This window comes from Gadus macrocephalus, chromosome 12 (genome assembly GCF_031168955.1).
Source record: "Gadus macrocephalus chromosome 12, ASM3116895v1".
Classification (NCBI taxonomy): Eukaryota; Metazoa; Chordata; class Actinopteri; order Gadiformes; family Gadidae; genus Gadus; species Gadus macrocephalus.
Window position 1 is genome coordinate 27419378 of NC_082393.1, and position 12978 is coordinate 27432355.

The 12978-nt window shown below is 52.2% G+C and overlaps 1 protein-coding gene and 1 long non-coding RNA gene across 2 annotated transcripts; one reads left to right on the forward strand and one right to left on the reverse strand.

Annotated features, from left to right (window-relative positions):
* Window positions 1–488: 488 nt before the first annotated feature.
* On the reverse strand, window positions 489–8380 carry LOC132468670 (nuclear receptor subfamily 2 group F member 6-like). Its single transcript, XM_060066429.1, is given in 9 exon segments — window positions 489–564; window positions 675–963; window positions 2017–2043; window positions 2046–2262; window positions 2646–2885; window positions 2887–2981; window positions 4411–4511; window positions 6172–6753; window positions 7461–8380. Coding segments are annotated over 7 exon segments (1269 nt in total). The 5' UTR covers window positions 6480–6753; window positions 7461–8380; the 3' UTR covers window positions 489–564; window positions 675–682.
* Window positions 3934–4373, forward strand: LOC132468671 (uncharacterized). The gene is made up of 2 exons (XR_009528250.1): window positions 3934–4158; window positions 4247–4373. It is a non-coding gene; the product is annotated as an uncharacterized LOC132468671 (long non-coding RNA).
* Window positions 8381–12978: the final 4598 nt, after the last annotated feature.

Sequence of the window (12978 nt, forward strand, 5' to 3'; positions counted from 1 at the left end):
AGTTAATATCTGAGGGGCAGAGGAACTAAGACAGACCTTTAGATGACGGAAGGTAACGCCAAGAGACTGGACCCCTGGAACAAGCACCAAAACAAACAAGCCCTGCCCTTCATTTATTTTGGTATTAATGCTGACCTTGTGCTGTTGTTTTGCTCTCCATCTCTCCTCCATCCCACCACCACCACCACCTGTGGTGGTGGTGGTGGTGGGTGGTGGAGGTGGTGGTGGGTGGTGGTGGTGGTGGTGGAGGGGGCGGGGTGGTGGTGGTGGAGGGTGGTGGTGGTGGTGGTGGTGGTGGTGGTGGTGGTGGTGGTGGAGGGGGGCGGGGTGGGGTGAGTGGTGGTGGTGGTGGTGGTGGTAGGAGGCGGCGGGGTGGTGGTGGTGGTGGAGGGGGCGGGGTGGTGGTGGAGGTGGTGGTGGTGGTGGTGGTGGTGGTGGTGGGGGAGGGGTTGATGGGGGTGGTGGTGGTGGTGTGGTGGTGGTGGTGAGGAGGAGGGGGCGGGAGGTGGGTGGTGGTGGTGGAGGGGGCGGGGTGGTGGTGGTGGTGGAGGGGGCGGGGTGGTGGTGGTGGTGGTGGTGGTGGTGGTGGTGGTGGAGGCGGCGGGGGTGGTGGTGGTGGTGGTGGTGTGGAGGGGGCGGGGTGGTGGTGGTGGGTGGAGGCGGCGGGGGTGGAGGCTGACGCTCACTGACCCGGCACATATGGCCAGCTGATGGAGCTGCCTGACAGCTGCATGTCCCTGATGAGCGTCTCGATGGGGGTCTTCCCGACCAGACGCATGAAGAAGAGCTGTGAGATGAGGCCGGCGGGCACGGCGCGCAGCGCGGGCAGCGCAGCAGCAGCAGAGCGGCCGAAGCGCTGCGGCTGCCCGGGGGTACTGCGAGCGCGCTCGTACTCGCTCAGCGCCACCGTGACCTTCTCCTGTAGCGCCTCCACCTGGGCGGAGTCTGTCAGCCCGCACGCGTCTGCCGGGGGAGAGACACACCTCCGTCACTTCACCATGTTTCATCCACTAACCCTAACCCTTAACCCATGTTTCATCCACTAACCCTAACCCATGTTTCATCCACTAACCCTTAACCCATGTTTCATCCACTAACCCTAACCCATGTTTCATCCACTAACCCTAACCCATGTTTCATCCACTAACCCTAACCCATGTTTCATCCACTAACCCTAACCCATGTGTTTCATCCACTAACCCTAACCCATGTGTTTCATCCACTAACCCTAACCCATGTGTTTCATCCACCTAACCCTTAACCCATGTGTTTCATCCACTAACCCTAACCCATGTGTTTCATCCACTAATCCTTAACCCATGTTTCATCCACTAACCCTAACCCATGTGTTTCATCCACTAACCCTAACCCATGTTTCATCCACTAACCCTAACCAGCTCCTTTACCTCACTATGCTTTATCCCAGGTCCACATTGGGGAACCATCGCCTGAATGCGTTATGCGATATGCATCCATTCACATTCTTTGTATTTCAATTCAATACCATTTATTTTGGATTTGCCTTTGTCCCAGTTAACCCAGTTATCCCAGTTATCCCAGTTACAGTGTGGAGGTTTCACAGGCCCCATGTTGTGGTCTCCCCTAACCCTGAGCCCCCTAAAGGAGAGACACGTTGTTCACACACTTCATGCGTACCAGTTCAACTTTGTTGTTTTTTTATTCCTTTTAAACTTCCACAAGGGATTTCAGCAACATCATGTTTTATTCCTACTGGGTGCATTCCTCTGTGTTAATTGTTTGTGATACATTAACACATTAGAAAAAGTAAACTGCTATAAATGTGTGTCATATAGAGTATAGCTAAAAATGTGCGTCAAGTGTTAAAGTGAACCAAGAAGCTATTTCAAGAGTTTTTGTGTAATGCTGCAATAGGTGTGAAGCCCAGTTAGAGGTTCATTAGTCCCAGTAAGAGGTCCATTGGGTAAGGGTTAGGGTAAGGGTTAGGCTCACCGGGGGTGAAGAGGGTTAGGGTTAATGGGTTAGGGTTAGGCTCACCGGGGGTGAAGAGGGCGATGGCCTTGAGCAGCTGTACTCGGCCGAGTCGACCTGCAGGCGGCTCAGCTTGTCCACCTGCTCCTGGAACACGCGCACCTGGTCCATGAAGGTCACCACTCGCTCAGCGGACATGGGCGAGGAGTGGAAGCCGGCGGCGGCAAGCAGGGGGGCCATGTGGAGAGGCAGCGCCGACTGGGCCGCGTTCAGGATGAACAGTTCGCTCCAGCTCAGACGCAAGAGCGCCACCTGGGGGTCGCAGTGAGGCCAGCGTGTCAGGAGACGAACCGGAGAAAACCGTAATTCTATTTTCCGAACATAGTTTGTATTGTATTCATCTGTTTTACTTATTACATTTTTGTAATTATTAATTTAGCAATTTCATGTTTGTTACCGCACTGCATTATTTAGCCTGGCCGAGTATGAGTGACCTGGACAGGAGGCCTGAGGGCCAAAGGGCAGCACTGACGGTCCTAGACATACCATAATATATCGGCCTATCAGTGCTGAGCTCAGGAAAGCCAGGAGTACATCCTCAGGTAAACAGAGAGCACTCTTAGCGTAAGGGTTAGGGTTAGGGGCCCTACATGGGCCCCTGGTGATGAGCCAACGGGAGCAGAGCGGCCCCTGACCTGCTCGGAGACGGGCAGCTCGGGGAAGTAGGGGATGTTCCGAGCCCACTCGATGGTGCTGAACAGCAGCCGGGCGGCCAGCTCACAGATGTTGTCGATGCCCATGGCGGAGGCCCCGCTGGGGGCGGAGGCCCCGCTGGGGGCGGCCTGCGTCTGGCCGTAGGGGGCGCCGTAGCGGCTGCTGGGGTACGGCTCGGCCCGGAGCAGCAGGGAGATGAGCTCTGAGACCGGCTGGCCGTTTGAAGTAGTCGCCCCCGATGTGGCCGGGGCCCCCCACGGCCCCCCCCACGGAGGTGGGACTGATGCCCGGGTGGGTGGGGGGGATGCGGCCTCGCGCTGGACAGCTTGAGGAGAAGGTTAAATGTCCCTAAGGTAATGGTTTACAAAGTCATACAGACGACTCAGAGGCGCCAGTAGGTATGAAGCCTATTATAGGGTTATATATACACATACCTCGTTAAGGTCAACCTCATGGATATGCTGCCAAATGATTAGCATGATACTTATGTATTGTGCTAATATTAATCAGATCAACGTCAAATAAGCTTCAGAACTAAATTGTAATGCTTGGATAAGCATCAATATGGGCGGAAGGTGGATATTGGGACTTTGGGGACTTAAAGTGTGGCATGATATGTGGAAGACTCTACAGGGGGAAATGATTGATCTATTATCTGCTATATACCCCCCCTCCCCCCACCAGGCAGGTGTTTAGATTGCCAACTGTGGATCAGAAGCTTCTCTTTACATATCACGTGTCAGTGTGTGACCTTTAGTGGGTGTCGGCGGTTGTAAGGGATTTGGCAACTGGCTCCAATGCAGTCGATGACAACTGCTCCAGGTTAGGGTTAGGGTTGGGGTTAACCCGGCTGCTGTTAGGGTTGGGGTTAACCCTAACCCTAACCCAACTGCTCAACAACCTACTAACAGCCTGGTAACCTACTAACAGCCTAGTAACCTACTAACAGCCTAGTAACCTACTAACCTACTGACAGCCTAGTAACGCTACTAGGCTGTTACAGCAACAATAGGGTCTCCCTGACAAGGGCATTATGACCACAACACAAAATAGGTTTTAGTTTTAAATATGTGTCATTACCAACAATCTCAAATGTAGCACTATGACCATTATTTCTTTTTTTGCTACAAACAAAACAGCTTGTCTTCCACCATTACCCCGAACCTAACAGACCCCAGGCAGTGTTAGGGTTAGGGCTAACCCTAACACTGCCTGGGGAGTGTGTTAGGGTTAGGGTTAGGGCTAACCCTAACTCACACACTCCCCAGGTAGGGTTCGGGTTAGGGCTAGCCCTCGCCCTAACCTAATAGACTCCCAGGCAGGTGTTTCCATGGACGGTAAACACATCCCAGAGCAGCTGCCAAGGGTATTTGGAAATGGAATGTCAGTGGTGTTGTAGAATTGTGTGTCTCTGCGTGTGTGTGTGCAGCCTGCTTGCGCGTGTGTGTGTGTGTGTGTGTGTGTGTGTGTGTGTGTGTGTGTGTGTGTGTGTGTGTGTGTGTGTGTGTGTGTGTGTGTGTGTGTGTGTCTGTGTGTGTGTGTGTGTGTGTGTGTGTGTGTGTGTGTGTGTGTGTGCCACAAGTCGGGTAATGTCATGTGACTGTTAGTAACTGGCTTGTTTCGGTGTCAAAGGTCAAGTTGGGAACAGCACTGTAAACGTAGTGTTATTCAGTGTTGATATTCAATGTTGTTCATCAACCCACTTTCTATTGGCCGGGATAAAAAGAACAATGCAGATATTATGACAGATACCTTCTTTGCGCATGCCAACACGAAAGCATTTCTTTAGCCGACAGAATTGGCACTGGTTTCGGTGATGTTGGTCTATTTGGCAGTCTCTGTTTGACCTGCGCAGGAAGAGAGAACTGCTTTGAGATAGAGAACAAAGGATCTACTATTAGTGGCTTTTATGAAAGTCACCGGATGACCTCATTGTTGTATAATATTAAAGGGTCTCCCAGCCGCAGACCACAATAAAATGAAATGATAAAAGTTCAGTCTCTCCCGCTCCCCCCCCCCTCTCTCTCTCTGTCTCTCTCTCTCTCTCTCTCTCTCTCTCTCTCTCTCTCTCTCTCTCTCTCTCTGTCTCTGTCTCTCTCTCTCTCTCTCTCTCTCTCTCGCTCTCTCTCTCTCTCTCTCTCTCCCTCCCCCCCTCTCTCTCTCTCTCCCTCCCCCCCTCTCTCTCTCTCTCTCTCTCTCTCTCTCTCTCTCTCCTGTGCCGCCCTTGTTGCCATTTACAGCGCGAGAGGCGGTCTTGGGAAAGAGAGCCAGTGTGTTTCAGCAGAGGGGCCTGCTCTTCACATGACTGTAAAGACGCATTCCGTCTGGGGGGGAAGCAACCGGCTCTTAAAGGAACACCTATGAGGTTTGTTTATGTAAGGACAGCAAATCAAGGTGGAATATTATGCTGCCTGTCAGGAATATAATAAGCATGTTGACCTATAAGGCAAAACAGCATTTCATGGTGGAGCTTCAGGCCATTCAGTAATCCTTTCTCTCGTCTCTCTCTCTCTCTCTCTCTCTCTCTCTCTCTCTCTTCTCTCTCTCTCTCTCTCTCTCTCTCTCTCTCTCTCTCTCTCTCTCTCTCTCTCTCTCTCTCTCTCTCTCTTTTTCTCCCAAGGTGTATGGTTCATCACATCCAAGGTTGCAGCATATTAAAACAGAGGCCGTTATACATGGAAAATGTTATTACCTCGTATTCACCAAATCGAAAAAACAATAGAAAATAATCTCTGAGTGTATATTTATGCATATACAAATATACCGGTAATAAAAATAACCAACAACGACGTTGTTGAATAAATGATCACAACAAAATGCACTTTACATTTCTCACTATCTATGCTGAGGATTAAGGGTAACAGGGTAGACTGACTTCTACCCGTCCTGTAAACATTACTGTATTTAGTCCTCTACGACCCCGTCCTGTAAACATTACTGTATTAAGTCCTCTTCTTCCCCGTCCTGTAAACATTACTGTATTAAGTCCTCTACGACCCCGTCCTGTAAACATTACTGTATTTAGTCCTCTACGACCCCGTCCTGTAAACATTACTGTATCAAGTCCTCTACGACCCCGTCCTGTAAACATTACTGCATTAAGTCCTCTACGACCCCGTCCTGTAAACATTACTGTATCAAGTCCTCTACGACCCCGTCCTGTAAACATTACTGTATCAAGTCCTCTACGACCCCGTCCTGTAAACATTACTGTATTAAGTCCTCTACGACCCCGTCCTGTAAACGTTACTGTATTTAGTCCTCTACGACCCCGTCTTGTAAACGTTACTGTATTAAGTCCTCTACAACCCCGTCCTGTAAACATTACTGTATTTAGTCCTCTACGACCCCGTCCTGTCAACGTTACTGTATTAAGTCCTCTACGACCCCGTCCTGTAAACATTACTGTATTAAGTCCTCTACGACCCCGTCCTGTAAACATTACTGTATTTAGTCCTCTACGACCCCGTCCTGTAAACATTACTGTATCAAGTCCTCTCCTCTTACCTGCAGGAGTAGCTCAGGTTCCTCCGGATGCTCCTCTTGAAGAAGCTCTTGCAGCCCTCACACGTGAACACGCCGTAGTGCTTGCCGCTGGACTTGTCGCCGCACACCACGCAGTCCACCACGCACGCCCGGTCCTCGTCCGCCGCCTCGGCGTCGCTGCCGCCGGCCCGCGGCGAGCCCCCCTCCTCGTCCCGCTTCAGGAACAGCTTCCCCCCACCCCCGCCCAGTCCGTTGGTGTCCCCGTTGGGCTCGCCCCATCCCCCGCTCACCATGGCCATGTTACCGCGAGGCACAGCCCCGTCAAACATACGACGCACCCTTCAAGTGGTCCGCTGGAGGACAGTCCTCTGCTACTGCATGGGGGAGACCGCTAGGGCTCCAGGATCAGAGCAGCCTGTCCCCCCTCCTCGAGGAGAAGGGTGGATAACAAAGAGCCCAAGTTGAAGAACTAGTCCGAGAGTCCCTCGGGGGGGTTGACCTCTACCCCCGTGCTGAATGACCTGGAGGTCCTTCAGAGGACTTGGGGCTTTCTCTCCTCTTCTCGGTTCCACCTCTTCTTGTCTGACCTCAGAGTAATGGCTCCTGAGGTTTGAGAGAAAGAAGGGGGGGAGAAGAAGTCAGACACAAGTGGAGTGGTTCAAAGTTCACGGCAGAGAAAAGGGTGCAGCCTGCCCTCTCACAGGAAACACTAAATTACTCCTTGTTGCCTTACCTCCCTCCCTCCCTTGCTCTCTTGCTTTTCTCCTCGATGACGAAAAACACCTAATCTTACCCTAATCCCCACCAAGAAGTGGGGGACTTAAACTCTCCTACTCTAACTGGAAGAATCTCAGACTGTTCTTTGCGCGATCTCTCTCTCTCTCTCTCTCTCTCTCTCTCTCTCTCTCTCTCTCTCTCTCTCTCCCCCCCTCTCTCTCTTTCCCTCTCTCTCTCTCTCTCTCTCTCTCTCTCTCTCTCTCTCTCTCTCTCTCTCTCTCTCTCTCTCTCTCTCTCTCGCTTGCTGTCTCTTTCATTACTTTCTCAGAAAAGGCGAGAGGAGGAGGAGGGGGGGGGGGCACTAGCCGCCTTCAGGCAGGGTTAAACTGCCCTGCCCTCTTCCTTTAAACGAGTCCGACCTGTTCCTGCTGCGTTGAGTTATCTGCTGATCTCACGGTTCAACATCATCTCACTGAGTCTGTGCAAGAGGAAGAACTTTATTTTCCCTCTCAGCTATATAAAAAAGTATTTTGATATCCTTTCTACAGTTTAATATGTTGGCTGTGGTGTGGAGGAGCAGCTTTGTAGCGTACTGGTAAACGGTGTCCAGGGAGTTCTCCCAGGCTCGGTATGAATTCATGTAAGTCCTCTTCCTCTCTCTGAACAGTCTTTCGAGATCAAAGTTCATCCAACAAGTCCTGCGGTGTCCTTGGCCCCGTTGAGTCCTCTGCTCCGAGTTCCTCTGGCTCTTCTGCCACAACCGCCGCCAAAGAACAGAAAACCCTGACAACGTGTGCGAGGTTCCAGAGCTCTTCAGATCCCGTCTCTGTACGGTGTAAGGGTTAGGGCTGGTTCTCCTCTTGTTTTGTCAGTGCGGCTCCGTGTGCCAGTCGGGGCGTACTGTTGCACTCTCCCGCCCGTCCCTTTCTCCTCCGGAGCTTCGCGGCCCCAGCAGGAATAAATTAGGCAAAGCACCGGCAAAATAATCCAGTCCCAGACCCTAGTGGGAGCCAGACCCCAGTGTGCAGCCCAGACAGCCCTACTGCCCCTCTCTCCTCCTACTGCCCCTCTATCCTCCTACTGCCCCTCTATCCTCCTACTGCCCCTCTCTCCTCCTACTGCCCCTCTCTCCTCCTACTACTCCTCTCTCTCTCCCTCTCCCAGCCTGGAGAGAGTGAGCTTGTGTGCTCAGGGATTTGACACTGCTATTCAAGCCCTGTGGTTGCCATGGCACTGGCTGCCTTATAAGGCCAGTAGAGTCAAAGAGCAGAGTGAGCTGAAGCCACACACATGCACGCACACACACACACACACACACACACACAGAGAAAAGAATCCTCACTGACTGTTTACTACCTCTGTAAGCCCTGACCCCAGGCCAGCCGGGGTGTGCAGGGAGTTACCCCAATACAGCCCTAAAACAAGGCAGGGGAGCCTCAGGCCAGTACACCAAGCCCATGGAAGGGCTCCTTCTGCCCTCTCTGTCCTCTCCGTCCTCTCTGTCCTCCTCTCTGTCCTCCTCTCTGTCCTCCTCTCTGTCCTCTCCGTCCTCCTCTCTGTCCTCCTCTCTGTCCTCCTGTCTGTCCTCCTCTCTGTCCTCCTGTCTGTCCTCCTCTCTGTCCTCCTCTCTGTCCTCCTCTCTGTCCTCCTCTCTGTCCTCTCTGTCCTCCTCTCTGTCCTCCTCTCTGTCCTCCTCTCTGTGCTCCTCTCTGTCCTCTCTGTCCTCCTCTCTGTCCTCTCTGTCCTCCTCTCTGTCCTCTCTGTCCTCCTCTCTGTCCTCCTCTCTGTCCTCTCTGTCCTCCTCTCTGTCCTCTCTGTCCTCCTCTCTGTCCTCCTCTCTGTCCTCTCTGTCCTCCTCTCTGTCCTCCTCTCTGTCCTCCTCTCTGTGCTCCTCTCTGTCCTCTCTGTCCTCCTCTCTGTCCTCCTCTCTGTCCTCCTCTCTGTCCTCTCTGTCCTCCTCTCTGTCCTCCTCTCTGTCCTCCTCTCTGTCCTCTCTGTCCTCCTCTCCGTCCTCTCTGTCCTCCTCTCTGTCCTCCTCTCTGTGCTCCTCTCTGTCCTCTCTGTCCTCCTCTCTGTCCTCCTCTCTGTCCTCTCTGTCCTCCTCTCTGTCCTCCTCTCTGTCCTCCTCTCTGTCCTCTCTGTCCTCCTCTCCGTCCTCTCTGTCCTCCTCTCTGTCCTCCTCTCTGTCCTCCTCTCTGTCCTCTCTGTCCTCCTCTCTGTCCTCCTCTCTGTCCTGTTGTTGTTGTTGTTGTTGTTGTTGTTGTTGTTGTTGTTGTTGTTGTTGTTGTTGTTGTTGTTGTTGTTGTTGTTGTTGTTGCTGCTGCTGTTGCAGATGAGCAGAAGGTTACATGATCCTCTAGTACTTATTTTACACCGCTGCCCTGGTCAGGGTCAGGGTCTGGGTCAGGGTCTGGGTCTAGGGGGTCTGGGTCAGGGTCTGGGTTACGTATTGGTCTAGGGGGTCTAGCGGGTCTGAATCAGGGTCTGGGTCTAGGGGGTCTGGGTCTAGGGGGTCTGGGTCAGGGTCTGGGTTACGTATTGGTCTAGGGGGTCAGGGTCTGGGTCTGGGTCAGGGTCTGGGTCTAGGGGGTCTGGGTTAGGGTCTGGGTCAGGGTCTAGGGGGTCTGGGTCAGGGTCTGGGTCTAGGGGGTCTGGGTTAGGGTCTGGGTTACGTATTGGTCAGGGTCTGGGTCTAGGGGGTCAGGGTCAGGGTCTGGGTCTAGGGGGTCTGGGTCAGGGTCAGGGTCTGGGTCTAGGGGGTCAGGGGCTGGGTGTAGGGGGTCTGGGTTACGTATTGGTCAGGGTCTGTGTCTAGGGGGTCTGGGTCAGGGTCTGGGTCAGTGTCTGGGTTACGTATTGGTCAGGGTCTGGGTCTAGGGGGTCTGGGTTAGGGGCTGGGTCTAGGGGGTCTGGGTTAGGGTCTGGGTCAGGGTCTGGGTCTAGGGGGCCTGGGTCAGGGTCTGGGTCTAGGGGGTCTGGGTTAGGGTCTGGGTTACGTATTGGTCTAGGGGGTCTAGGGGGTCTGGGTCAGGGGCTGGGTCGATGCTCTAGGCTAAGGCTGACATATCCTGGATTCTCAGCCATTTGCAAAAAGAGACAAATCCCAGATAGCCTCAACAAAAGTTACATGTAAGCACAACTATTTTGAAGAGATGCAAACACGGCCGTCATGTGAACGGCATCTTGAACATTTATTGAAGTAAACTGACAATCTGAGCCCACAGCAGAGTATTCAAATAGCCTCCAGATTGCAGAGTAAAGAACTCCACAGAGAACGTATTGAAGGCGTCCTCAAAGCGCTGTGTGTCCTGAACCTGTCGCTGGTCACATGCTCCACAGACAGTGAGGAACAAACTCTGTGACCCGAGAGAAACCAAAGGACGCTTCCCTTCTCTGCTAGCGTTTGGATGTGGAGGAGGTTATGGGAGTCTTCCACTGTGTTTGCAATGCTAATAGCGCTATGTTATAGATGTATGCATGTGATAAAGCAGCACATGCGCACATAAATAAAATGTGTTTGTGTGTGTGTGTGTGTGTGTGTGTGTGTGTGTGTGTGTGTGTGTGTGTGTGTGTGTGTATGGGGAGGGGATGCATGTGTGTGTGTTTGCGTGTGTGTTTGTGTGTGTGTGTGTGTGTGTGTGTGTGTGTGTGTGTGTGTGTGTGTGTGTGTGTGTGTATGGGGAGGGGATGCATGTGTGTGTGTATGTGTGTATGTGTGTGTGTGTGTGTGTGTGTGTGTGTGTGTGTGTGTGTGTGTGTGTGTGTGTGCATCTTTGAACTACAGGTCAGGAACTCAGCAGTTCTCAACAGTCTACTTTGGTCTGGTCCCTGCATTCAGCAGTCAGGCTAAGTCAGCCAACAGAGAACACAGAAGCACGCTCCCCACGCAGAAACAATCACACACGCACGCACGCACACACACACACACACACACACACACACACACACACACACACACACACACACACACACACACACACACACACACACACACACACACACACACACACACACACACACACACACTTTTATCACAAGGAGAAAAAAGGTAAAGAAATGGTTGTTTGAAGTTTGTCCAATCAAAGCGGTACGTATATGTGTGTTTTGGGGATGTCCTGCTCGCTTGACCATAGTTTGCATTACTTGAAAGGTGCAGAGGCCTTTGGCGAGGGAGTTAAACTTTAACCTTGTTGTTGTGGTATGAAGTCTCTGAGCACATGACTCCTGTTCCCTTCTCATTAGCCACACTGCCCTTTGGCCCACAGGCCAGAAGTCATACTCTCTCCCATACACTCCCTCTCTCTCTCCCTCTCAGTCTCTCTCTGTCTCTCTCTCTCTCTCTCTCTCTCTCTCTCTCTCTCTCTCTCTCTCTCTCTCTCTCTCTCTCTCTCTCTCTCTCCCCCCCCCCCCCCCAACCTTAGCTGTAGATGGTGGGAAGCTCCACATTTGTTGTTTGGCGCATTGTTGTCAACAGATCAGAAGCTTCTGTGGAGAACAACATGTCTGCCAGTTGGGCTAGGGTTAGAGCTGATAGTGGAGCTTCTGGTTGAGATGGGTTTCATGTGGCCTCATTCAAACATGGGCAAGGGGACAGGGCATCTGAAGTGAAGGGCTATTTGATTTGCCCTTCTTAAAAGAAATGTTGATCTCAATGAATTTCTACCTGGTTAAATAAAGGATTGATGATGATGATGATGATGATGATGATGATATCGTCATTTGAATGCTGTTGTACTTTAGCTTCTCATTCGGGGTTGCAGCAGTGACCAGATTATCAAACAACGATTACACCAATGCCAGATTTACTGGGGACAAATTATGCAAAGAAGAAACCTTCTTTTAATCAGTTGCCCAGGATTTAGAAATGGTGTTCGCCTTCGTTCTGGTTCCTGGTCAGTTAATGAGAGATTAAAGGAAATCAACAGTCGGGGTGATCCAAAACCGTCTCTCCTGGATTCACTGAAACATCAGTGACCAGTGATATTGCCAAATGGTACCGTTGATGAATATTTTAGTGAAGCCAGGAGAGATGGTTCCAATAGATTGGTCTCCCAGGGTCATGTTTGTAGAGATAACCTCTTTTGGTTCAGAACTCTTCATCTGTCCGCATCTATCCAACATATGGATGATGGCGCCGCTCTACCGCCTGCTGCCGTCCGCCATCTCTTTAAGCCTGCCCTGTTGGCCGTAGCCTCCTGCCCTGTTGGCCGTAGCCTCCTGCCCTGTTGGCCGTAGCCTCCTGCCCTGTTGGCCGTAGCCTCCTGCCCTGTTGGCCGTAGCCTCCTGCCCTGTTGGCCGTAGCCTCCTGCCCTGTTGGCCGTAGCCTCCTGCCCTGTTGGCCGTAGCCTCCTGCCCTGTTGGCCGTAGCCTCCTGCCCTGTTGGCCGTAGCCTCCTGCCCTGTTGGCCGTAGCCTCCTGCCCTGTTGGCCGTAGCCTCCTGCCTTTGGCCAGACCTTGCAGGTCAACAGTGTTCTTTGGGATGTTGGTAAAAATGTTGTTAATCAGCTCAATGGAGGACTTCTAAAATACTAACAGGATTAGCTGCAGGCCCCTCCCCTTCACCTTCATAACCCTAATCTAGTGCTGCGGTCTGAGGAGCTCAGTGACCTCATTAGCTCGTAGCTGCAAACCAAGCCGCCTTAAACCGGAAGCCAGGCATTGAGCTGCTGTTGTTAGAGCAACAAACAGATAAACATGGGTGTTGACGAACACACACACACAAACGCACACGCACTAACCCTAGCCCTAACCCTAGCCCTAGCCCTAACCCTAGCCCTAACCCTAACCCTAGCCCTAGCCCTAGCCCTAACCCTAGCCCTAACCCTAACCCTAACCCTAGCCCTAGCCCTAGCCCTAGCCCTAGCCCTAACCCTAGCCCTAACCCTAGCCCTAACCCTAACCCTAACCCAGCAGCAGGAGCCATTGTTCAGCCCCGCTGGAGGCCTGAAGGCCGACAGGCAGACACTGTATTTACCTTCTGTGTTTGACTTCATAATCCTATTGGCCCATTAGCAGGAAACAAACAGACGGTGTAACACGAGCTGTTATCAGTGAAGATATCAGTCTTTACACAAAGCGTTCATTCAGAGGCTCTTTAGTCAAGGTTAACCT